Consider the following 27026-nt stretch of genomic DNA (forward strand, 5'->3'; position numbering starts at 1 on the left):
TAAAATACTTAGTATCTAGAACTAATATTTTAAAAAAGAGAGACAGTAAGGTTTTCAAGAAATTTAAGTTTTTAGTTGTTGCTCTGTACAGTGTTTGAAATTTCTAGCATAGCCCCTTCATAAGAAGGCAAATCTTGACTTATAAGTAGTCTGTAGAAGGCAAAACATTTATATGATCTGAAGAGAAAGCAGAGTATAATTATAAATAGTCTTTAATACTGTATTTGAGGGAATTATAATGTTGTACAGAAAGTGGACCTGTGACAGATAATGTCATACCCTACCAGTTCTATTCATTTCTTTTTCTGATCTAAAAGCAAGTGTGCATCTTCTACAGAGGCCTCTCTAAGTTGTTCCTTGGGCTTAGCACAGTGGTTAAGAGTGCTGGCTATGTGACCAAAGGTAGGCTCCTTAGCTTTTCTAAACCTAAATTCTGTAAAGTGGAGTTATCATAGCTGGTAATTATTGAATACTTACCAAATACTAGATATTTTACTTGTGTTATCTAATCTTTGTAGCAGCTCTATGAGATAGATACTATTATTATCCCCATTTTATAGCTGAGGAAACTCAAGGCCCACATATGTGAAATAATTTGTTTATGATCACACAGCTAGTAAGTGACTAAGGCAGGTTGGCTCTAGAGCCTGCATTCTTGAGCGCTATGATGCAGCTTCCATGGAATGATACTAGCACCTATCTCCCTGTAGCACATATGGGAGGATGCATACATAAGATACTGTATGCCGTGCACTTACCATGGTGTTTAACATAGAAACTCAGTAAATATTAGTTATTGTAATTATTACTCCTTTCTTTTAAAATGCTAGCTTCCTTGACCATCTAGAAATGCAAATGTGAAAATTAATATACCGTATACAAATGTTTCTGAGAGTTTTTGAGTGTAACTTGGTTCTGTATAATTTGTTTCTTAACAAACTGATTATGTTGACATTCAATCATGTGCCTGAAAGGGAGCTCAGCTATTGATCTTCCTACTTTGTTTTAGATTTCATTTTAGCTTTTTCCATGAACTTCTTTATCTCTGTTGTAGATTGATTCACAACTACTGAAAGCAGTGACAGAGAAAACATTTATTTACTGTCATTTTATTTCTGAGTTCTCTCTTTGCTTTCCCAGTTCCTGAAATAGCATCTGCTCTCCTCCCCCCAAGTTTTTAATCATATCATGATTCTTTTTGTTGTTTTTAAAATAGGGATTTGGTCTATTTTAAAATGTTTTCCCCCTTTTAAGACATCATCACTCCAGAGATGACAACAGCTGTTCAAGAGCCAGATGCCACTTTATCCGTGGTGACACAAGAGCAGGTTGCTACCCTGGAGCTTATCAGAGACAGTGGCAAGACTGAGGAAGAAAAGGAGGACTCCTCTCCTGTGTCTGACGTTCCTGGTGTTACTCAGCTGTCAAGAAGAGGGGAGCCTCTGGCCACTACAGTTTCAACTACAGTCATCCCTTTGTCTTTTGAAGTTACTCCCACTGTGGAAGGTCTGTAAGGGAGGAAATTGGACTCTGTTTTGGGGGTGGATCTCTTCTGTTAAGTGGACAAGGAATAGAACGAGTGAGGCAGTGGACACTGGCAGCCGACGTGCATGCGTGCATACACACACACACACACACACACCACTTTACCTGGAAAGGGGTGCGAACTGTGTCTTGTTTGAAGAGGTGTGACAGAGCCTTACAAGGACAAGGGTTGGCCGGGCGCGGTGGCTCACGCCTGTAATCCCAGCACTTTCAGAGGCTGAGGCAGGTGGGTCACGAAGTCAGGAGATTGAGACCATCCTGGCCAACATGAGACCCTGTCCCTACTAAAAATACAAAAAATTAGCCGGGTGTGGTGGCGGGTGCCTGTAATTCCAGCTACTCGGGAGGCTGAGGCAGGAGAATGGCCTGAACCCGGGAGGCGGAGCTTGCAGTGAGCTGAGATTGCACCACTGCACTCCAGCCTGGCGACAGAGCGAGACTCCGTCTCAAAAAAAAAAAAAAAAAAAAGGGACAAGGGTTTAGTTTGTAAGTAAGGTCTCCTGGTGGCTCACCTCTGGGTCCTCACAGGCCAGACCCTCTGAGAAGGCTCTAAGGCTCTTCCTGTTTGGTAACTGCTGCAAGGAGCCGGAGGGATGAGGTGAAAACAGCGTGGACCTGAATTTGAATCGCAAATTTGGCTTTCACTAATATTGTGGCCTCAAGCTAAGTTTCTTAACTTCTGTAAGCTTTGGTTGTTCACCTCTAAATAATGCCTATCTGTTTTATAGGTTATTTTAAGAATTTGAAATAATGTCTACAAAGTGCTTTCTATATAGGAGGCCCTCAAATGCTCTGATCTCTGAAAGGCAGTGAAGTTTTTAAAGCTGTGTGAAAGCTACTACTGTTCCAGAGTCTCTGGACTTGGGAATTCCTGGGGCTGTATTTGGCTGCTTTTAAATTGACATTCCAGACCCAGATCAAGGCTCTTACTCTATGACTTGATTTTGAGAAAGACATTCTGTCTTTCCAAAGTAGTCTTTGAAATATATTTTAATACATTTTTGTTAAATATTTTACCTTTGGCAATATGTAATATAAAATCCTACAACATCCATAATATTGCCAATAGAATAAATGGGAGATTAAAATTTAAAAACAAAGTTCTGATTAGAGATAATACGTTTCCTGGAAGACAACACATTTTCCTGAAAGTCTGTTCTTTGAGGAGTTGGATTAATACAGTATGGGAAAGGACAGCTAACCCAAGTGCCAAACTTACTGTACTGTGTGATATTGGTTTAATCATTTCTTGCCTAAAAAGTGAAAGCACATGCTTACATTTGCCATCATGATTATCTTGTGGGTCAAGTCCTGTCTGTTGTGTTTGGCAGAACAAACGGACACAGTCACAGGGCCAGATGAGGAGTTCACACCAGTTCTGGGATCTCCAGTGACACCCCCTGGAATAATGGTGGGGGAACCCAGCATTTCCCCTGCACTTCCTGCTTCGGAGACGTCCTCTGAGAGAAGAACTGTTGTTCCATCGATTACTCACGTTAATACAGCTGCCTCGTATGGCCTGGACCAACTTGAATCTGAAGGTATTCATGCTTTGAAGGGGATCTTTTCAAGGACTGGTTGAGTGAGTCACTGAGCAGATGTTTTCGAGAAAGAATTAAGTGGGAGTATATTCAATCTGCAGTATAGATCAGAGGTCAGTAAACTACAGCTGTGCCAAATCTGGCCTACCACTTGTTTTTGAATGGCCTGTAAGCTAAGAATTGTTTTTACCTTTTGAAATGATTGAAAAAAAGTCAAAAGAAGAATAATATTTTGTGACGTAGAAAAGTTATAAAAATTCAAATTTCAGTGTTCGTAAATAAAGCTGTATTGGAACACAGCCATACTAATTCATTTACATATGTATGTGGCTACTTTTGTGCCACAGCGGCAGAATTAAGAAGCTGTGACAGAGACTCAGTGGCCCACAAAGCCTTAAACATTTATGATAGGGCCCTTTATAGAGCAAGTTTGCTGACTCTGCTATTATCTGTGGTTCTCAACTATAGTTGACCATCAGAATTACCTTGGAGAGCTTCTGAAACATCCCAGTGCCTGAGTCACTCTCCAGTGATTCAGATTAAGACGGTGCGGGGGTGGAATCTGGCATCAGCATTTTAAAAGACTGCCTTAGATGATTTTGGTATTCAAGCTGGTTTGAGAATACTAGATTAAGATGGAGATCTTGAGTTTCCCCACCACATTTTCTTGGTTGCAAGTTTTAATGTGGATTGTATTTTAACAGCATTGCTCTGGTTGTTAATGCTGGGTTATTCTCCCTTAGTAACATCTCTGGGTTAGTCTGTGCTACTATTTGGAGATAGGCAGTTTCTTTATTTGCTAAGACCAAGAAATTCATGCCAAATTGTACTTTCCAGGACATTGGCTTTCAGCATGTCAAAGAAACTTGGGGCATGGCTGCCTATCAACAAATAAGAAGACTAGAAATATGACACACAGTCAATTGATCAGCATTTTGGCAGGTGAATAGCTCCTGGCTGGAGATACAAAATGTCCAAAGATTTATAGAGCAGAATTTCTTAAATTAATCTGGAACACTAGTAAACTTTTGGGCACTCAATTAGCCATGTGTTTGCTGCGGGAGAAGACATAGGGTGTGCTATTATTTTGTTTTGTTGAAAGCAGGGAAGGTGATTGAGCTAGGTTTGCAGCTGACTCTGTTACAGACTTTCTGGGTAACACTGGTTGGCTGCTGAGAGAGAAACATGACATTTTAGGAGCAGCGTGGAGAATTCCAGAGAAACATGACATTTTAGGAGCAGTGTGGAGAATTCCACAGTAGAAGACTGGTTTAAGAAATAGATAAAAGTGGGCTCAGGGGCTAACAGCTCTTGCATTCCACATTAAGATAAATACTGTATGATATGACTTTGAGTTTAGCGTCTCATATTAACTGTCTGTTCTCCTTGATGCCATCTGGAAAAAGCAGGTTTCCCTAAATTAACCTGAGTTTGACATGACAGCTTTACCCAGCAGGGCTCATTAAATCAGAGAAAAAAAATATTTGTGAATAATCCATACTTGTGAAACTGCGGTAATTTTCTAAATTTAGTAGATGATGGCAGTTGTATTGAAATATGTTAGAATTTTCTGACACACCTGAGGTGTCCTGGGGTTTTAGTTCTTTTCTTCTACACAATTCAATTTTAACTACTTTTTGATAATATATTTTGTTAGTTTTTGGTCTAAGTTATCCTTGTCATGGGTTACAAAAACATTTTTGGTCAAAAGGTATTATTTTTGCTACATTGTTGGGCTTAAGATTTTGAATTAGCACAGTTTTACTTGTAAATACCAAAGAGTACAACTTATGTTTAATTAGTATACATTAATATACCACTGTTAGTTTTATGCTAGTGCATCTAGTCCTCCAAAAGCTGAATTGACTGCACTGATTTAAACAAATCAACCTACTAGACTCCTGGATGTATTGGAGGCCTCCATTTTCAATGCATGTTTTTCTACCTTGCCGAGGAATATAAATGCAGCTTGAAGCTTTGACTGGGTGAAACATTGTAATTCTACCATAAGCTTATGCCTAGAGGCAGGTAATTTTTTTTCTTATCTAGAACACTGTATTACTTACGTCAAGTTATCCGCCTTTCTTGTTTTAGTCTCTGTGATGTGTTTATATGTTATTTTAATATCTTGCTTTTCACTAGGGGGCAGGAGCATTTCTCTGGGAAATGAGGTACTTTTCTCCATGGGATTTGGAAAGGGACATCCCTTGTTAGACACTAGACACCAAAGAAGAATGAACCTTTATGGAAATTTCTGAATCCACAGCTCTGTTTATCCTTTAAGAGATAACTGACAGCCCAAATCACTCTAAAAATGATGCCTACTTTCACCCTGTCTTCTTCCTTGCTCCTCACATCTCTACAATATGATGACTGAGAGGGGGTATGAGTTTCTAAGGGCTGTCATAACTAAGTATCACAAATTGGGTGGCTTAAAACAACAAAAATTTATTCTCACGTAGTCTGGAACCTGCAAGTTGGAAGTCAAGGTATAGGCAGGGCTCTGCTCTCTCCAAAGCCTCTAGGGCAGGAACCCCAGGGTTTCCTTGGCTTGAGGCAGCATGACTCCAGTCTATTCACATGGCCCTCTGTGTCTCTGTGCTCAAATTTCCCTCGCTTTATAAGAACAGCAGTTATTGGATTAGGGCCCATCCTAATGACCTCATCTTAATTATGACCCTATTTTCAAATACGGTCACATATGTTGGTACTACCAGTCAGGACTTGAACCTACCATTTTGAGGGACACACTTCAACATGTAACAGGGGGACTGCTTCTGAAGAGTTTGCCAGCTGTCCATGAAGACAGATGTGCTACCTGAGTGATGTGAATTGGTAGAGTGGGATAAGTTTTGGTGTGTTTTCCATTTCTTAGTCACTGAAGAAAGCCTGCCTTGATAAGTACATGCCACCTTGTGCATATTTCAGTGTCTTTTATCTTGTCAGCAAAAGTGCAGTTTGATTTTTGAAGGGATAATGGTTTATTTTCTACCTTGCCTGATACATTTGGCTTCTATGTCTGACTTTTTTTTTTAGGGAATAAATATTCTCACAACGATAAATGTATTATACTCATTTCAGGCATAACTCTACAAGAGCTGTATTCAGCGTCTTTGAAATACAAACATAACAAAAATGTTCTTTTTATTAAAAATAGGATAATGACAAATTTTATACACATTTTATAACTGCATAAATTAAGTTTTGGACATGATCTTTATATAGGTTGATTTTCTTCTCTTGTTGAATATTAATGTCTTTCCTGCTCCAAAATGCCAACTTAAAATTTCTGATTACTCTTGAAAACATACTTGGAATTTATTTGGGTTAACTCTTTAAAATATTTTAGTACTGATATTTCTTACCTACTTAAAGAAGTCCCACTTTCTGCATATTAGAAATCTGTCTGAAGATATCTACTTACTCTAAATAAATCAAACTTTTAAAAAATTCTTTCTGTATACCCCCACGGAAGATGGAAATTAATCTGTGCTCTAAAGTGATAATAATAATTCTGTAGAATGGAAGGTTGTTGCTTTGGCAGTTCCATATTCAGAAAAATCTATTGTGGGTCTATTTGTGTCAGATAGTAGGTTTCTAAGAACATGTGGGAGATAAGAGTATAAAAACAGATTTCTCAGATCTTGTGATTAAGTCTTTGACTGTCCTCCCTCCCACCCCCCACACTTCTTCCCTTAATATTTGGAAGTCAATATCTGGACCTTCCAGCTAGTGGGAAGTGGGGAGCCAGTTAGTGCTTGCCATGGTGCAGACCAGACAGGAACAGGAACACAGTGACAGGAACACTGAATTTGCTTGGACTCTTCTGGGTTAGGTCTTCTGCAAGAAAAAAGCAATTCCAGTGTCCCTCATCTGGAGAACTTGAATTCTTGATCGGATTGGTCTTATTTAATATCTTTCTGTGGGCATACATGTTGAGTGTTGAGTATAATCCCATGATATTATCTCAACCCTGTATTAGTCTGTTCTCATGCTGCTAATAAAGACATACCCAAGACTGGGTAATTTATAAAGGAAAGAGGTTTAATAAAGTGAAAGAGGTTCCACATGGCTGGGGAGGCCTCACAATCATGGTAAAAGGCAAAGGAGGAGCAAAGTTACATCTTACATGACAGCAGGCAAGAGAGCTTGTATAGGAGAACTGCCCTTTATAAAACCATCAGATCCCTTGAGACTTATTCACTATCATGAGAACAGCATGGGAAAGACCTGCCCCCATGATTCAATTACCTCCCACTGGGTCCCTCCCACGACACGTGGGGATTATGGGAGCTACAATTCAAGGTGAAATTTGGGTGAGGACACAGCCAAACCAAATTAAATCCCCATTTCCTCATTTGTTTCAAAAGGCCCACTTATCGCAGGCCTTATGAAACAAACTCATAGTGATTGACTTGCTGGAGAATTACCTCCGTGAATGGTAGCTCATGCCTGTAATCCCAGCACTTTGGGAGGTCGAGGCAGGCAGATCACAGGGTCAGAAGATCGAGACCATCGCAGCTAACACGGTGAAACCCCGCCTCTACTAAAAATACAAAAGATTAGCCAGGCGTGGTGGCACGCACCTATAATCCCAGCCACTCGGGAGGCTGAGGCAGAGAATCACTTGAACCTGGGAGGCATAGGTTGCAGTCAGCTGAGATCACACCACTGTATTCTAGCCTGGGCGATAGAGCAAGACTCTGTCTCAAAAAAATTAAAAAAATAAAAAATAAAAAATAAAAAAAATAAATCCAGTGGAGAAGCTATGTTTCTTTCTTTAATAACTTAATTTTTTAAAATACAAAACCAAATATATCCTTTAACTAGTTTTTTCTTTTCTGAGAGTTTTTCCTTGCTTTTCTAAGACTGTTTTGTCTTAGAAAATTTCTGATTTATATTTAGTTTTGAAATGATTGCATTTTTGACATTTTTTTTTCCCAGCCAGACACCATACATGGGGCAGAAAGCTGTCATTATTTTGTCACTCATTGTTTAATCTATTTCAGAGACATCCATTTTCCTGCCTTCATGTGTGCACATGTGTGCATGCATGTGTATGTGTGTATTTAATATCATGGTTGTTTTTGTCCTCAGAACAATTTCAGTATTTATTTGCAGTGTCTCTTAATTTCCTTTGCTGAAGAGATAGTGGTATTATCTCTCTTTCCTTATCTGGGGTTTCTAGTTCTGTCCCCTTCTGGGGTCTTCTTTACTGATAACAGGAATTTCAGGAGAAAGTCATTTCTGAAAAGTGTGCCTTCATTCAGGTGACTGAATGATATTCTTGGCAGTCTGGTGGCCTCATACTGAAGCCAATATCTTTGTCTCTTTCTTTTATCATCAATCAGAAAAAAATTGGGAAATACATTGTTTAAGTAGCATTAGGAAGAAGATTTTTATTTTTATTTTTGCAGTTGCAAGATTTAACAGAATGAAAACAGAGCTCCCATACAAAGGGAGGGGACCCAAAGAGGGTAGCCGTTGCTGGCTCAAATGCCTGGGTTTATATCCCGATCATTGTCCCTCCCACTGTGCTCTCAGGCAATAGATGATTGGCTGTTTCTTTACCTCCTGTTTTTGCCTAATTAGCATTTTAGTGAGCTCTCTTTACTATCTGACTGGTCAGGTGTGAGCTAAGTTGCAAGCCCTGTGTTTAAAAGTGGAAGCGGTCACCTTCCCAGATAGGCTTAGGGATTCTTAGTTGGCCTAGGAAATCCAGCTGGTCTTGTCTCACAGTCCTCCCTCTCAACAGGAAAACTCAAGTGCTGTTGGGGAGGTTGGCCAACGACCGCTCTAACTGCTTCCTGCTGAACTGGGGTGTAGTAGGGGTTGTGCAGTTGAGATTTCCTTGGGAGGGGTGCCTTCGATGTCATGAACATTGGAGCATGGGCTAGCAGGCCGGTCCAGGAGTTCATGGTAAATTTTAGTTATGGACTGCATTTGGGGCTCCATTTGAAGAACGATTTGTAGTTTTACAGCTTCGATTCTGGAAGAGACAAACTTAACAAAGAGGTTAAAAATACAGGGATTGAAATGTATGGCCTGCAGTGCAGGGGATTATTTCTTCAGCGAACTTCACAGGCTCTGACTATCTGCTTGATAGTTTTGAAAAGGCCTAGGTCCAGTAAATAATGATTTGGCCATCTGATGGGTGCTATCAATGGCTAAGTGAAAGGTTTGGTGAAGGGTTTTAAGTAATTTCTACTGGTTAGCTGCAGGCAAAAGTATTTTTCCTTCTTTGGTGGCTAACCATCTATATGGGAGGAAAGTACCTCCTTGTGAGGTTCCCTATTCTATTTTTCCTGCTGAGTTCTAGGGCTTGGTTTCCCGGAGGGGATTACCCCATACTAGGGGTCCTTCTATAAGCATTTCTAATAGAGGGTCCTGCCTTGAGGCTCTTTTGGCTTTAATATCCACTTGGCAGTTTCCTTCTATTTTCCTTTCCTTTCCTTTCTGATGACCCTGGCAGTGTAAGACTGCCACCTCTTTAGGTTTCTGTACAGCCAATAATAATCTCCTAATGACTTCCTGATGTTTGATAGTGTTTCCTTGGAAGTTAAGAATTCCCTTTCTCTCTATATTGCTGCGTGGGCATGGAGGACTAGGTAAGCATACTTAGAGTCTGTATATATACTTATCCTTTTTCATTCTCCTAATTTTAGTGCCCAAGTGAGGGCTATTAGTTCTGCCAGCTGAGCACTAGTTTCTGGAGTGAGGGGATTACCTTCAAGTAGTCCGTTATCACTGACCACTGCATACCTCACTTTTCGAAGTCCTTTTTCTACAAAGGAACTTCCATCAGTATACAAGTTGAGGTCGGGATCAGTCAGGGGAACCTCTAAAAGGTCCCCTCGAGCAGCATAGGTTTGAGCAATTACTTGTTGACAGTTATGTTTTATCTTTTCTTTATTGTCTGGAAGAAATGTCACTGGGTTAAGAGTTGCACAAGTGCGCAGTTGCAGCACTGGCCCTTCAAGTAATAGAGCCTGATATTTAAGCGAATGGTTGTCTGACAGTCACAAGTCTCCTTTAGCAGTGAGTATGCCATTCACATCATGAGATGTCCACACAATAAGATCTCTTCTCTGTATCATTTTAACTGCTTCAGACACTAGGACTGCTACTGCTGCCACTACCTGTAAACAATGAGGCCAACCTTTTGCCACTACATCAGTTTCCTTACTCAGGTATGCCACAGATTGCAAGCTCATCCCTTGGACCTGTGTGAGGACTCCTAGAGTTACTCCTGTTTTTTCTGTGACATATAAAGAAAAGTCTTGCCCTGTTGACAAGCTTAACACTGGGGCTTGGGTTAGGGCCTTCTTTAGGGCCTGGAAAGCTGCCTCTGCTTCAGGTGTCCATCTTAATAAATTCAGTATTGGCTTTCTGAATTTCCTTAACTAATGTATATAATGGTCTGGCTATTTTGCCGTACCTGGGAATCCATATTCGACAGAAACCTGTTATGCCAAGGAACCCTCTTAGTTGCTTTACGGTTTTGGGATAAGGATAAGCCAGTATAGGCTGGATACATTCCCTACTGAGGGTCTTGGTACCTTTGGATAATTTTAGCCCTAAGTATTTAACCTGCTGTGAGCAGAGCTGAGCCTTTGGTTTGGAAACCTTGTAGCCACAGGTAGCGAGGAAATTTACGAGCGCTTGGGTGGCTTGATGGCACAAAATTTCTGAACGGGCGGCTAAAAGTAAATCATCCATGTACCGAAGGACAAGAGTGTCCAGGTATGAGAATTGGCTCAAGTCTTGGGCTAATGCCTGGCCAAATAGATGGGGGCTATCCCTGAACCCTTGGGGTAAAACAGTCCAGGTGAGTTGAGATATTGGGTTTGAAGGATCTTCAAAGGCAAATAAACATTGAGAGTCAGGATGTACAGGGATGCAGAAAAAGGCATCCTTAAGGTCCAGGACTGTAAACCATTCTGCTTCCTCTGGTATTTGGGAAAGCAGAGTATAAGTGTTAGGTACAGCTGGGTATAGAGGGACAACAGCCTCATTGATAATCCTGAGATCTTGCACGAACTCTCCACTGTCCGTTGGGTTTCTGTACTCCTACAATTGGAATATTGCAGGGCCTATTGCATGGTTTTACTAGGCCTTGGGCTTTTAGGTCCTTAATCTTTTGGAGTCCTTGTTGGGCCTCAGGTCTAAGGGGGTACTGCCTTTGATAGGGAAAGGAGGCGGAATCCTTTAGTTTAACTTGAACAGGATGGGCATTCTTTGATTGTCCATACTGTCCTTCTGTTGCCCAGACTTCAGGATTAATTCCTTCCTCAAGCAGGGGACAACAAATGGGTGTTCCTTCTCCTATGTTCAGGTGTATAATGGCCCCTGCTTTTGCTAGAATGTCTCTCCCTAACAAGGAAGTGGGGCTTTCAGGCATAATTAGAAAAGCATGTGAAAAGAGTTCCTCAGTCACAGCTTAGTGGCTGGGAGAAGTATCTAGTGACTGGCTGTCCCAGGACCCCTCGGATAGTGACAGATCTGGAGGACAGTTGTCCGGGACAGGAGACTGAGACTGAGAAGGCCGCACCAGTGTCCAGGAGATAGTTAACCTCTTGGCCCTCAATGGTCAAGCATACTCGGGGCTCTGTGAGGGTGATGGCATGGGCTGGTGCTTGCCCCGGGCACCCTCAGTCCTGCTGCTGGATCATCTCGTTAGTGGCTTCTGACTCAGAGGACCTTCATCCCCTGGGGCAGTGGGCCTTCCAGTGATTCTGTTGACATAAGGGGCATGGACGAGGGGACGGCTTATTTCTACTTGGACAATCTTTTTAAAAGTGTCCTTGTAGACTGCACTGGAAGCAAGCCCCATTAGGCATTTGATTTGCCCAGCCTTTCCCTTTTCCAGAGCCTCCAGAGTTAACTTGCCTGAGGACCATGACTAAAGTGGTGGCCTTTTTTTTTTTTTTAATCCATTTGTCCCGTTCCACCTGCTCCTCCTCATCTCTATTATAAAAAACCGAGGTTGCCAAGTTCAATAGGGTTTCTAAGTTTTGCTCCCGGCCTGAGGCGGACTTTTGAAGTTTTTTTCTAATGTCTGCAGCTGACTGACTGATAAACCTATCCTTCAAGATTAGTTGACCTTCAATAGAGTCAGGTGACAGAGAGGTATGCTTTCTCAATGCCTCCCTTAGTCTCTCCAGAAAGGTGGTAGGATTTTCTTCTTTTCCCTGTGTTATGGTGGACATCACTGAATAATTCATAGGCATCTTCCTAGTTTTCCTTAGTTCTTCTAGCATGCAAGTTTGCAAATGTGTGCGGCACCAATCTCCATGTTCTGATTTTGTGTCCTAATGAGGATCTACACTGGGAACTGTCTGCTGGCCTGTGGGGAATTGTTCTCTTTCTTCTGTTGTCATCCTATCATTGACCTGACTGAGATAACAGAGATCACCAACCTCTCGGGCTGCAGTTATGGTGGCACTTCCCTCATTGGGGGCTAGTGTCTGATTTAGCAGTAACATTATATCTCTCCATGTCAGATCGAAGGATTGTCCTAACCCTTGTAAAACATCAATATAACCATCAGGGTTATCTGAGAATTTACCTAGGTCTATTTAATTTGTGTTAAGTCTGAGAGAGTAAAAGCTACATGCACTCTGGCTGGGCCGAATTCTCCTCTTCCCACTGCTTGGAGGGGGCATAATCAGGGAATATTGACACGCCTTGGTTCATTGTTTACCTCTTTGTCTATCTCCTTGTGGACCGTTTGGGTTGAAGGGGGATCCTTATTAGTTGGAGAAGGAGTCGGGAGGACGCTGGGGTAGGGAGGTAGACTCTGAGGGCTTCCTGTAGGGCATAAATCACACTTTTTACATAATTGCGAGTTGTCTTTTTTTTTTTTTTTTTTGAGACGGAGTCTTGCTCTGTCGCCCAGGCTGGAGTGCAGTGGTGCGATCTCCACTCACTGCAAGCTCCGCTTCCCGGGTTCACACTATTCTCCTGCCTCAGCCTCCCGTGTAGCTGGGACTACAGGTGCCCGCCACCGCGCCCGGCTCATTTTTTTAAATGTATTTTTAGTAGAGACGGGGTTTCACCGTGTTAGCCAGGATGGTGTCGATCTCCTGACCTCGTGATCTGCCTGTCTCGGCCTCCCAAAGTGCTGGGATTACAGGTGTGAGCCACCGCGCCCGGCCGCGAGTTGTCTCTTAATGAAAAGAAAGTTTGTACATATGGCACTTCACACCATTTGCCTTCTTTTCTACAAAAGTGGTCTAGCTGTAAGATGGTGTTATAATTTATACTTCCCTCAGGAGGCCAGGTTTCTCCCTCTTGAAGAGGATATCGTGGCCAGGCGGTACTGCAGAAGAATATAAGTCATTTTTTTCTTAGTGTCTGAGGGTCAAATTGGTCCTAATTCTCCAGAATACATCTTAGGGGCATTTTTGCCTTGGGGGGAATGTTTCCAATCTGGAAAAAGAACATAGGGATGCCAGCACCCCTGGGCATTTTGCGATGAGCATTAGTCCTATAGCGTCCTCTATGGTCCTAATGCTTATTCCTTTTCAGGGTGCGTAACCACCCATGGACCTCTGCTTATCGGATTTGTTAGGCTCACCAATGTAGCAATATAGCAGTCCTGCACCCCTTTTCCCACCTTCTTGACCACAAAGAAAGGGGTCTGGGCTGCTGGATTCTAGTGGTCCTTTATCAGCATGCCCAACATTGCCTTCCTACTCAGGGGTGAGTCCTAGAGCTGGGCTGGGTTCCTGAATATTTCATAACAACCTAGCTGCCCCATCAAGATGCATTCCTGTAGACAACAGTTCTTATGCAAATTCATTTCACAGAGGGTGTAGGTAACTTTTTGAGTCAGGAGTGAGATAGTGAGATAGTCTTTTTTGATTCTGTAAGTACTTTAAGGCTTGACTGAGTGCAAACAGCTCGCACGTTTGAGGAGACCAATTAGGCAATTTTTCTAACTCTGCTTCCACAAGAGTCTCCGTATCAATTACTGAATATCCATTTTGGTTTTTCCCTCAATCACCTGGGAGGAACCATCTATCGTCCTGTCCTGAAGGGAGTTCCTCCTAGGTCTGGTCAGACCTTTGTATAGTAACTAAGATTTAAATCCCCTATTAGGAAGTCTGCTGGGTTAAGGAAATTATCAGTGGTTGGTGTTAAATTACCTTTTTCTAACAGAATAGCCCCATACTTTAAGATTTTTTGAGTTTGTAAGCTACCTTTTTGCTTTTTTGACTTAGTTCTGAACTGGTGAGGTGTGCTCACAATGAGGTTTCCTCTAAAGGCTGATTTTCTACTTTCTTCTGTTAGCAAAGCAGTTGCCACTACAGACTAAATGCATTTGGGCCACCCGCGGGTTCCTGGGTTAAGGATTTTTGATAGGAAGGCTACTGGTTGTCAGTGGCCTCAGTGCTTTTGGACTACGCCCTTATTTACACTGACAACAACGTGGTATTGGAGTGTTATAGGGTCATGGAGAAGACCTTCAATTATCAATTATAGGTTTTAAATTTACCCTGGCTTTTAAAGGAATAGGGCACACTGTTTTTTTTTACTATTTCTATCTTTCTCTTTTTCTCTTTGACTCCCTCTTTCTCTCTCCTCCGTCTCTCTCTCTCTCTCCTCTGTCTCTCTCTCTCTCCTCCGTCTCTCTTCTGTCTCTCTCTCCTGTCTCTCTCCCTCTCCTTTGTCTCTCTCTCTCTCCTTTGTCTCTCTCTCTCTCCTCCATCTCTCTCTCTCTTGTCTCTCTCTCTCCTTTGTGTGTCTCTCTCTCTCTTCTATATCTCTCTCTCTCTTTCCTCCATCTCTCTCTCTCAGCCATTTACAAACTTGGGGCCCTGGCAAGGGTGGTAGGGAATGGGTCCCATATAACTGCCCATGTCGAGAGCTGTATGCCTAAATTGGAAGGGACACCAGGGACAAGACTCCCCGGGTTTATAGCCTAGATGCTTAAGGATGCAGCGTAGAGCTTCCCTAGATCCCTTTGGAGATACAGCTTGCTAGGGGAAATGAAAGTCTGAACTGTTAGCACCTAGGAGGCAGGGATCAGAGGAAGTAGATTCAGAGGTAAGGAGAATTTTGGGGCTACACTTTCAAGAAAGTCATAGTCGGGACCCAGGAGGTATGGGTCAGAAGGAAAGGTAGGGGCGCACGCACGGGCGACTGTTGAGTAGAGACTTCTGGCTGCGCCATGATCTCAACCGGCTGATGCCGGAGGGAGTTCGGGATGACAGCTTTCTGCCTCTAGTCAGCCCTCAGCTTCCCCAGGAAAACTGAAAGTGGAAGCTGGCTCCAGGCAGACCAACATCCCCAACACAGAAGGGTTAGGGGTTGTTAGAAAGCCCTTCCCCAGATAGCCTCACACCTGTGTCTTAAGTCCAGCAGCCTTGCTAATCGTTTTTAACTGGCCAACAGGTGGCTGGTATTTTCCTCCAGTTCTACGGAAGGATAGGACAGAATACCAAGTGAAAGTGGTCCAATATTACTCACCGCTTTGGAGGTCCCTTTATGGTCGCCAAAAGGTTACCAGGGGGTCCTTGCTCCCAGAGCTCCCAAGATGGTGGCGGGCCACTTCCAAGATGGTGACAAGCCTCGTGTTCTCTGACCTGGGATTCTTGGCCTCACGGATTCCAAGGAATGGAATCTTGGGCCATGTGGTGAGTGTTATAGCTCTATTAGAAGCCGTGGGTTATGTAAGAGAACCATGGAACCCAGTAACTAGTGTTTAGCTCGATTAGGACGAACCTGGGCACTTAGCCGTGCAGGAACAATGGCAAGCCTTTAGCCCGATCGGGAGCAGCAATGGGCACCTCGCTGGATCAGGAGCACAGCGGACACCCTGCAGGATCCAGAGGGATGGAAGTCAGAGTTGGGTCTGCAACGGTGGCAAACAGCAGTGGTGGACGGCGAGCGAAAGCTCAGCTCGAGCCATAACAAACACGGACCAGAAGAGTGCAGTTGCAAGATTTAATAGAGTGAAGACAGCTCCCATACAAAGGGAGGGGACCCAAAGAGGGTAGCCCAAGATATTTTTCTTTAAAGATCCACTAAGGATACTTAAGAGCTCATGTAACTTTTATGGGAGAAGTGTCTGCTTTTTACCTGCACTTTAATTCACAAAATCAATTGTTTTGCCTTCCTCATAATTACTCATTTTCAGACTCTTTTCTTATTATTTCTCAATTCTCATGGGAAAATTCTCAATTCTCAACTTAGAAGGCAGCTAGAATGGATGAATGATAAAGAGTATTCAAAATCCCGTCAGGAGGCCATATTTATAAAACCAAGTTTGGTTTTTCCTTTGGTTGCTGCTGTGTGGTATATGATGTTAAAGATCAAGAAGAGTGTGATAGGTTTGAACTGTCTCCTGCTACTTGTGATTCTGTAGTGCGAGATTATGAATGTTCAGTCTGTGTTAAGAATGGGCACGAGTATTGGCTTTTGTTCTTGGAAATGCTTTGGATTCTGATTTAATTTTGCCTCAATGACAGAGCCACTTAACTGATACACAGTGGAGATGACATGGAAAAGAGTATTCCATGGAATATGCCCTTCATTTGATTTTAATGATGAACTCAATGCTGGCTCTTTCTCCTCCAGAAGCCTGTTCTGTTGAATGGGAATTAAATAAAAAATAATTTTATAACTATTAACACGATCACATGAAACATCTAATACTTATTGCCAAATATGTTGGGGAAGGATGAGGTTTCCTTTTCTTGTTTTTATTTTTGTGTCATTTTAAGTGTCTTACATGACAAATTATGAAACACAGAATTGCTGCTGATTTCAGTTATCAGTTGCCTCTTCTGGTAAGTCATTTTGTTGTCTTGTCCTGAAATCATTGTGCTTTCTTTGGCATTTAGGACAGAGCTCTATTCCTAAGTACCTGCATGCTCTGTGGGTTAGTACATCCATTACTTAGCACTCAGAATGGGCATCACGTTTGCGAATAATGCTCACATAGCCCGTGGTATTTCAAAAATATTTAAAATCAATATTGTGAGGTATTGCCATAAAGCTGTGTTCACAAATTCTGCTGTTGAAGAAAGATACCTGACATTTACTCTCATTTTTCTGGTATGCTTTCTTGCCACAGGGAATTCATTTATTGGTATAATTGCAATTAAGTAAACTTTGTAGAGTTGGTTCCCCTCATCTGTTTTGTGTGTGTGTATGTGTGTGTGCATGTGTGCCTTTTTTTGCCAGTCCAGCACTGCTTAGTAAGTTTACCTTAGGCAGTCATAAAATTATACAGAATGGCTCATGATGATAAAGGATTTAGCTTTGTACATATTCAGTGGTTTTATTTATTCTTTCATTTATGTGTGCATTTAACAAGTATTTATTTGGCTATTCAGATGATACCAAGAATAATTGTGGGTGGATCTTGCTCTTAAGGGAGCACAAGTGCTAGTAGAAGAGGTAAGACAGATACATACAAAACAGAAATGCAACATAGAAGTGAGGACTAAACTCTGATTTTTTAATCTTGCCCAAATTCCTATCTAAGGAATAGTCTTGGCCTACAAATCATAAATTCTCATCAGATGGGTTTTATTTAATCCTATATATCGTGACTTACTTTCCAACCTGACTCTGGCATAACAGAGGAAGGACAAGGAAGACAAGGAAGAAAACAAAGATATTTTACCCCAAAACGTGTTTCTTTGCCATATCTTGAAACGGCCCTGCAAAGCTGTCCTTTGTGGGGGAAAATGTGCTTCTGTAAAGAATCTCCATTAACAGAGCTAGATCTTTTTCTTCCAGACCCTCCCAATCCTAAAGAGATTAACTAAAATCTGGATAGGAAACATTTGTCACCTAGTTTCTAAGGGCAGCCACTATAAGACTTCAAAAGAACTTTGGTCTCCACAACTTTATCTTAACGTGAACATTCCCTTTCTATCAATTCCAGGTCCTCCTGACCACCTTGGGCACATGTTCTCAGGACCTCCTGAGGGATGTGTCATGGGCCATGGTTACTCATGTTTGGCTTAGAATATATCTCTTCAAATATTTTACAGAGTTTGACTCTGTTCATTGACAGAAGGCAGAAAGGACCACCAAAAGAGGACTCTAAGAGTCAGGAGAGAAAAAGGACTCTATGAGTCAGGAGAGACTTTAGTTCCATCCTAGAAAAATGCTGGATTGGTGTATATCCCTGTGTGTCTTTGTGTGTGTGTGTGTGTGTGTGTGTGTGTGTGGTGTGGGGGAGTGTTTGTGTTATAGATTTGTGTATATATGTACAGTAATGTGCTGTATGATGAAGTTTTGGTCAACAACACACCTCATATATGACAGTGGTCCCATATGATTATAATATTGTACTTTTACTGTACCTTTTCTGTGTTTAGATACACAAATACCATTGTGTTACAGTTGCTTACAGTATTCAGTACAGTAACATGCTCTACAGGTTTGGAGCCTAGGAGCAATAGGCTATACCTTATAGCCTACATGTGTAGTGGGCTACACTTTCTAGATTTGTGTATGTACACTCTATGATGTTTGCATCATGATGAAATCACCTAATGACACATTTCTCAGAATGTATCCCCATTGTTAAGTGATATATGACTGTATAATTTTATTGACAATTGTAGAAAAATGAGTGGGAACAAACCTAACAATATGGAAAAAATTCTAAAGAGTGGTGAATAGATACCATATACACCACACTAGCAATAAATTATTTTATAGCCATGCAGTCAACCAAGTCATAGCTCACTGGTTAGATGAATTATTTCTTAAGAATAGCTTTTAACAACTGGAGCAGCTGCTTTTCCATGAAGAAGAGGCAATCAGGTGCTCAGCCTCAGGCTAATAAATATCTAGTTTACAGTAAACTAGGTATTTCTATAGAAAGAGATACATGTCTCTTTTGAGGGTGATGTTCAGATTCCTGGCAAAAGGATTTGTTCTGACTGTTTAATCTGGGCACAGACTCCAGGGTTGAGAATCCCTGTGGGCAGTGGTCCAAGCAGGGCTTTCCATGTGTGGTGGCTTTTGTGCATATGCTGAGGCAGACCCGTAGCTTGGAACTAGATGTGAGTGGTAGAAATTTCAAAGGTATTTTAGATGTTTGCAGAAAATTAAGGCATTTTCAAAGGCATGATGTTTCAGTATGAGGATAGACATATGTAAGTATTCTTTGATTGGTGTAAACATGAGAATTTTATTGCATTGGAGGACAAACCATTACAAACCTTAAAAATGTATGGAATAATGTGTGGATGGCATCGACTGCGCTTTATCAAGCTGTATTCATAGCCATGAAGTTTTGCCATTGGACTACCTCTTAACATTTAAATGAATGTATACCCCTGAGGGAAAAGATTAGAAGAAAAATGTAATACACCAATTTAAATGGCCTTACAAGATTTAAAAACTATCACACTTGGAAGCATTAGATTGTTCCTGAAAGATTTACATTGATTTTGCCCTCATTTACCAGGGTCTTTTCTTCTCCAGCCGTTCTGCCTCCTTCTACATTGCTTATCTCCAGACACAATAGGCTACAGAAATTTCTTCTTCTATTAAAACAGCATAAAGAATCTGCAACGTTTTAGCAGGAGAAGGAGATTCTTCAGGTGGGCTGGAGCCTGGCTGCTCCCTCTGGATTTTTTCAAGGTGTCTGCTTCACATGCTCTCTGAGGAATCCTGTTTTCTATTAAAACTCTGGCTCAGGAAGAGATATACATCCTTTTACTTGTTTCAACTGAAATTAGTAGAAAATTTTTAAAGACCTGGCTCAAACCTAAGGGAACACAAAGCAAATAAACTGAGAAAGTGAAAGAAACAGAAAATGAATTAGATTCACCAGGTACAAATTTCTATCTGATCTTCGCTAATGAGTTTCTAGGGCTTATGGGCCCTGACCCATTCCCTGCTCTGTCTGAGTGTTTTATATTCTGTTCCCAAAGCACTGGAACAATATTTCAAGCACTTTGCCAGACTTTCTGGCATCTCAGTGCTTGCCTATTTTTTTTTTTCCCTATGTAAAGGGTAAACTTCTCATTTTCTACTCCCCACCCCTGCCCCCACATAGAAGAGCCAAGACCAAGATATAAATTTCTCCTAGGGCTCACCACCAAGTAGTAGTGAGCCCTACCCCCTGCATACAGATTGTCTGTTCTGTTTACAGGTTGAAGGACACACATTTAATTCCTAGGCAATGACAGTCCTACAATTGTCATGATTAATACCATGTACATGCCACTCTTCAGATAAAATTCCATCCCAGTTAAAGGTATGATTCATTTCCAGGCAGTATAGCACTGTTCTCACCACACAAGAAATATACCCATATGATTAAAAGATCATTCTGTCACATTCTCTAGCAAATAATACTCAGAGCTTCTCTGCTCCATAACCGGGGAGCTATGAAGTTAAGAGACCAGGAAAGAAACAGAAACAATTCAGCTCAAACCTTTTCTCCTCTATGAAGCCTTCTGGACCACCCAGCCCACACTGATGAGTAGAATAAGTGAGTAGAAAAAAGCTCTCTCCCAGCACTTTGGGAGGCCGAGGCAGGAGGATCGCTTGAGGCCAGGAGTTTGACACTAGTCTGGGCAACATAGTGAGACTCCACCTGTATAATTTTTTTTTTTTTAATTAGCTGGGTGTGGTGGCATGTACCTATAGTCCCAGATGTTCAAGAGGCTGAGGTAGGAGGATTGCTTGAGTCCAGGAGTTCGAGGCTGAAGTGAACTGTGATCACACCACTGCACTCCAGCTTGGGTGATAGGGTGAGACCGAGTCTCTTAAAAAAAAAAAAGTTATACTCATTTGAAACATATACGTGACATAACTTAATGAAAATTGGATTGGAGTTCTATAAAGGCATTTAAATATTTATTTTGAAGAGGAAGATAAAGTGTTGTTCAGTTTATTTCCATTCAATCAACATATACTGAGTGCTTATTCTGTGTGAGGCACAATGCTTGATCCTGGGAAGTGAGGCATAAAGATGGATTAAGGTAAAATCTCTGCCTTCAAGGAGCTAAATGCATGCAAATATGATAAGACAAATGCATATTTCCACAAATTATTATGTAAGCCTCATTTTAGATAGGTTGAGTCATGTTTTACATTTTGAAGGGGAAATCTACTTTCATACATATTTTTGTGTAGTCAATAACCTAACCAACCTAGAATTTATATTTTGAGTGTATGTGGATTTTTATATGCAAGTTTTGTATATGTTTGCTTAAAGCAAGTAGTCCTTTAAGATGACTAAATTGCTGAAGAGAAAGATATTATTCCAGATGGCTCAGAATTTATAGATATAATATTAGTATAGCTTTGTGTTTCTCTTTATAGCATACTTGAGAAATAGAATAAGATTTCTGTAGTCTCGTTTTCTAGAGGGAAATATATGAAGCTGTCATCTGAATCAAAAGCGGGTTATTTAATGAGCAGATGTTAAGCCAGGCACAGTGGCTCATGCCTGTAATCTCAGCTACTCGAGAAGCGGAGGCAGGAGGGTCTCTTGAGCCTGGGAGTTCAAGACTGCAGCGAGCTATGGTTGTGTTACTGTACTCCAGCCTGGATGACAGAGCGAAACCCTGTCTCTAAAATAAAGGAGCAAGTATCGAACTCTAGGACTTGTAATTATTGCTATAGTGCTCTACCAGTATAACTATGGGGCAGAATTTATAGAAGATAATGGATAACATACCAATTATATGGGCTCATGGCTGAAAAGGCGTTGTTGAGAGCAGTAAATGCGAAGGTACTTAAGTTAACTGATATCTTCAGCTTGTTAACCAGATACAGGCAATGCTATTATCAAGAACAGAATCCTCAAATTTAGAAAAAGTAATATTAAATGAAATAAGAAAATTATTTAATTATTTATTTGTTTGTTGATTGTTGAGACAGGGTCTCGCTCTGTTATTTAGGCTGAAGTACAGTTGCGCAATCACAGCTCACTGCAACCTTGGCCTCCCAGGCTCAGACAATCCTCCCACTTTAGCCACCTGAGTATCTGGGACTAGAGATGTGCAGCACCCCACCCAGCCAATTTTTGTATTTTTTGTAGAGACAGGGTTTCACCATGCTGCCCAGGCTCGTCTCAAACTCCTGGGCTTAAGAAGTCTGCCTGCCTTGGCCTCCCAAAGTGTTGAAATTACAAGTGTGAGCTCTTTCACCCCAGTCAAGAAAATATTTAAACAGCTGTCTGAAATGGAAATTGAATCCAAAACATTATGCCACTGGTGTTTGAAGTGGACTATCTTGTCTCGAGCCTTTTTATTTTCTCATGAATGTACCTTTTGAATATTGTTAAGGCTACAATGGAGGAAATTTTAAATTATTATATTTACTATTACACAGTGAATAGAAAATTTGAAATTTAGTAAAAATTTTCAAGAAATTTGTATAGATTAATAATGTAGTTTAAAAAGTCATGGTGATGAGGCATTTACCAAGGGGATAACTGAATAAATTAACAGACATGTTTAAGGTAATGTCTATTTTTTTCTTTCAACTTTTAGGTTTGGGGGTACATGTACAGGTTTGTTATATGGGTAAATTGTGTGTCACTGGGGTTTGGTATACGAATGATCCCATCACTCAGGTAGTGAGCATAGTACTCGATAGTTTGTTTTTCACTCCTCTTCCTCCTTCCACCCTCCACCCTCAAGTAGGCCCCAGTGTCTGTTGTTCCATTCTTTGAGTTCATATTTACTCAATGTTAGCTCCCATTTATAAGTGAGAACATGTGATACTTGTTTTTCTGTTCCTGTCTTAATTTACTTAGTTTGATGGCCTCTAGGTACATCCATATTGTGGCATAGGAAATGATTTTTTATGGCTGCATAGTATTCCATGGTGTATATGTATCACATTTTCGTTAGTCTACCATTGTTGGGCATCTTGGTTGATTACATGCCTTTGCTATTTTGAATAGTGCCGCTATGGACATATGAGTGCATGTTTTTTTGGTAGAATTATTTGTTTTCTTTTAGATGTATACCCAGAAATGGGATTGCTGAATCAAATGGTAGTTCTGTTTTAAGTTCTTTGAGAAATCTCCAAACTGCTTTCCACAGGGGCTGAATTAATTTGCATTCCCATCCACAGTGTACAAACATTCCCTTTTCTCCATAACCTCACCAGCATCTGTTATGTTTTGACTTCTAATAACCATTCTGACTGGTGTGAGTTGGCATCTCATTGTGGTTTTGATTTGCATTGCTCTAATGATTAGTGATGTTGAGCATTTCTTCATAAGTCTTCTTTGGGAAGTGTTTGTTCTCGTCCTTTGCGCATTTTTAATGAGGTTGTTTGTTTTTTGCTTGTTGAATTGTTTAAATTTCTCATAGATTCTGGATATTAAACATTTGTTGAATGGATAGTTTGTGAATATTTTCTCCCATTCTATTGGTTGTCTGTTTACCCCCTTGATAGTTTCTTTTGCTGTGCAAAAGCTCTTAAGTTTAATTAGGTCCCACTTGTCAATTTTTATTTTTGTTGCAAATACTTTTGAGGGTTTAGTCATAAATTCTTTGCCAAGGCCAATGTCCAGAATGGTGTTTTCTAGATTTTCTTCTAGAATTTTTATAGTTTTATGTCTTACATTTAAGTTTTTAATCCATCTTGAGTTAATTTTTGTACACGGTGAAAGTTAGGGGACCGGTTTCAATCTTCTGCATTTGGCTAGCCAGCTACCCCAGCATCATTTATTGAATAGGGAGTCCTTTCTCCATTGCTTGTTATTGTTGACTTTATTGAAGATCAGATGGTTGTAGGTGTGCAGCTTTATTTCTCGGTTCTCTATTAGAAGGTAATATTTAATAATAACATTTGAGATTTTATCTAATTTTAAAATATACCCAGATTACAGATTCTCTTATGAGTATTTGAAATTGGAGAATTTAAAAATGGAGTTTGAAAAGCAAATAAAAGCTCTTACTCAGCTCGTTGGGCCTATTTACAATGTAGATAAAATGGATGATTTTGAATATGGATGCCTTTGAAAAGTACGTTATTTGGATTTCAGATTCTGACAGAAAACGAATGAGTTTTGACATAGCAAAATGACTAGATCTTGGATAAAACATATGCCTTAATAAATTAATGGGATTACAAGTAGTCAGAAAAATCTGCAAGGATTGCACTTTCTAGCTTGGTGTATTCCAAATATGGGCTGAAACCCAAGGAATTAACTTCAAGGAAGAGGTAAGGGTGCTCTGGGACAAACAGTAATATCATTGTTGTACTAGGTGTCTACACTTGAGCCAGTAGTAAGATGAGGAACCTGGACTGACATTTCCACATTAAGCTTGTGTAAGGGGAATAAAATAAAGTAGTTCCAGGTTTGTATCACACCCTGACTTCCCACAGAAGCAAATGTAAATTCTGTCTGAAAAAAATCATGTCCAATGGAGTCCCACAGGTTTCCCACAGATTAGAACCAAGCCAATGTGAGCAATAAAATAAATGTGTTGTAATAAAACATCAACAAATTACCGAGGAAACGAACCACCATGACTGAGAGTCACCAGAAAAGACAAAGACAAGTAAGATTGGCTTACTCTTTACTCAGGACCTTAGATACTAAAACTATGCAGACATAGATATTAAATAACCATTTATAAAAGCTTTAAGGAAATAAAAAAAATCACAAAAATGCGCAGGTAATAAAATGCTATCAAAAATGACCCAGCAGATTTTTTAAAATAAGCAAATAGAACATTTAGAAATATAAATATGTTTTGGGAAAAAAGCCTCAATGACAGGTTAAATATTCCAAAAGAGAAAATTAATGAACTGGAAGATCAATTTGAATACATTATAGAGAGTGTAGCACAAAGAGACAAGTGAGAGAACATGAAAGAAAAGCTAAGCTTTATGGAGGGTAGAGTGAAAACTTCTCACTTACCTAATCAGATTTCCGGCAGGAGAAAATAGAGAGAATGAAAGAGATATGGAGTTCATAGAGGGATAGGATTCATAGTGGTAATGGCTGAAAATGTTTTCCAAACTGTGACAAGACATGAATCCATGGATATAGGAAACACAACATGTATCACACAAGATAAATAAACCATCAAAAATGCAAACACAAGCACACCAAAAGATGTACAGGAGTGTTAACAGCAACACTGATTATTTGAAAAAGCAAAAACCTTGAAATAACCTAAATTCTAACCATCACCAGTAGAATAGACAAATAAGTTGTGCTATGTTAATACAATGGAAAGCTACATGGTGCTAAATATGAATGGATGATTGCCACATGCAGCAATATGGGGGTTGATCAGATACTAAGAAATGCATACAATATAATTCCATTTATAGAAATTTCAAAAGCCAGCAAACCTAATGCATGGTGTTAGAAGTCAGAATAGTGCTTACATTTGGGGTAATAATGGTGGTATGAAGGGGGCTTCTGGTACAATAGAATGTTGCTTTTTAAAAAATGAATCTGGGTGGTGAATATGCAGGTTCACGATGTAATAGTTTATTAAGTTGTACACTTATGGTTTGTCAACTTTTTGTTTGTATCTTCTACATCAATAAAAAAAGTTAAAAATGCTCAACAAGATATACTGTAATGAAATGAAAGAATAATGAAGACAAAGAGAGGAATCTGAAGATCCAGATTTAAAGGAAAAAAGCCAGAGGAAAAAAGCAGATTACCTGCAAAGGAACAAAATGTAGACTGAGAGCAGACTTAGCAGCAATGGTGGAAATGGAAACCAGAAAACAGGAGAATCTCTTTAATGAGATAAGAGAAATTAATGAATAACCTAGAAAGATCTGCCTCTACTTTAAAAGAACAAAGGCAAAAATACTGGCAACAGATTTTAGAAAAGGAACTTATGAAGGCATTGCATTTAAGGAAGAAGAAAGATAATTCTAGAAGGAGGACTGAGATGCAAGAAGAAATAGTGAGCAAATAAATTGATAAATATGTACATAAATCATAAGCACTCTGTATAGAATATAATTTCTAATTTATGGAGTAAGAAGAGAAGACAGAGCTAAAATAGTGGATGACAGTACTTAAATTGGGAAGATATAGTCAGGATTAAAGGGCTCTAAAGCCCTTTTTATTGAGTGATAAAATAGTGATTAACTTCAGTCTTTGGTTAGTTAAATAAGCATGGTAAAATTTAAGAGTAACAACTGAAAAAATGCAGTAGGCAGTGGAATGTATAATTTATAAACCAGTAGTGGGGGAAAACAGAGTAAGAAAAAAAAGCCAAAAAAAAAAAAAAGGAAAAATTAAGCACAGAAAAAGCGGAAAAAATACAGTAACAAACACAAATACATCAATAATAGACAATAAATACAAGTGGGCTAATTATGATGTTAGCCGGAGGTTTCTTGTTGACACATTTTATCAGTGTTATGGACTAAATTGTGTCCGTAGAAAAAATTTATGTGTTGAAGACTTAATCACCAATGTGATTGTATTTGGAGATAGGGACTGTAACGGGGTAGTTAAGTTATATGAGGTCATAAGAGTGGGGCCAAATCCAATAGGACTGGTGTCCTCATAAAAAGAGAAAGTGGGCTGGGAGGGGTAGCTCATGCCTTTAATTCCAGAACTTTAAGGGGGCGAAGGCAGAAGGATTGCTTGAGACCAGGAGTTTGAGACCAGCCTGGTCACAATAGAGACCCTAATCCCTACAAAAAATGAAATAAATTAGCTGGGATAGTGACATGCACATGTAGTCCTAGCTACTTGGGAGGCTGAGATAGGAGGATCGCTTGAGCCCAGGAGTTCAAGACTGCAGTGAACTGATTGTGTGATTGTGTGACTGCACTTCAGCCTGGGTGATAGAGTGAGACCATCTCTAATGAAATTAAAAAAAAAAAAAAAACAAAAAAAAAAACACAGAAGGAAGAAGAAAAAGAGATACTAGAGTATAAGAGAGGAAATGCCATGTAAGGACACAGCAAGAAGGCGGCCATCTGTAAGCCAGGAAGAGAGGCCTT

General features: G+C 40.3%; 1 protein-coding gene across 3 annotated transcripts in view; it reads left to right on the forward strand.

Annotated features, from left to right (window-relative positions):
- Nucleotides 1-27026, forward strand: part of ARMH4 (armadillo like helical domain containing 4) — a 153250-nt gene that overhangs the window by 17912 nt on the left and 108312 nt on the right. For all 3 annotated transcript variants that reach the window (XM_021941260.2, XM_021941259.2, XM_021941258.2), the window contains 2 exons: nucleotides 1255-1506; nucleotides 2877-3086. In XM_021941260.2, the coding sequence (XP_021796952.2) occupies nucleotides 1255-1506; nucleotides 2877-3086 (462 nt within the window). The remainder of the gene's footprint in view (nucleotides 1-1254; nucleotides 1507-2876; nucleotides 3087-27026) is intronic.

Source organism: Papio anubis, chromosome 7 (assembly GCF_008728515.1).
Source record: "Papio anubis isolate 15944 chromosome 7, Panubis1.0, whole genome shotgun sequence".
Classification (NCBI taxonomy): domain Eukaryota; kingdom Metazoa; phylum Chordata; class Mammalia; order Primates; family Cercopithecidae; genus Papio; species Papio anubis.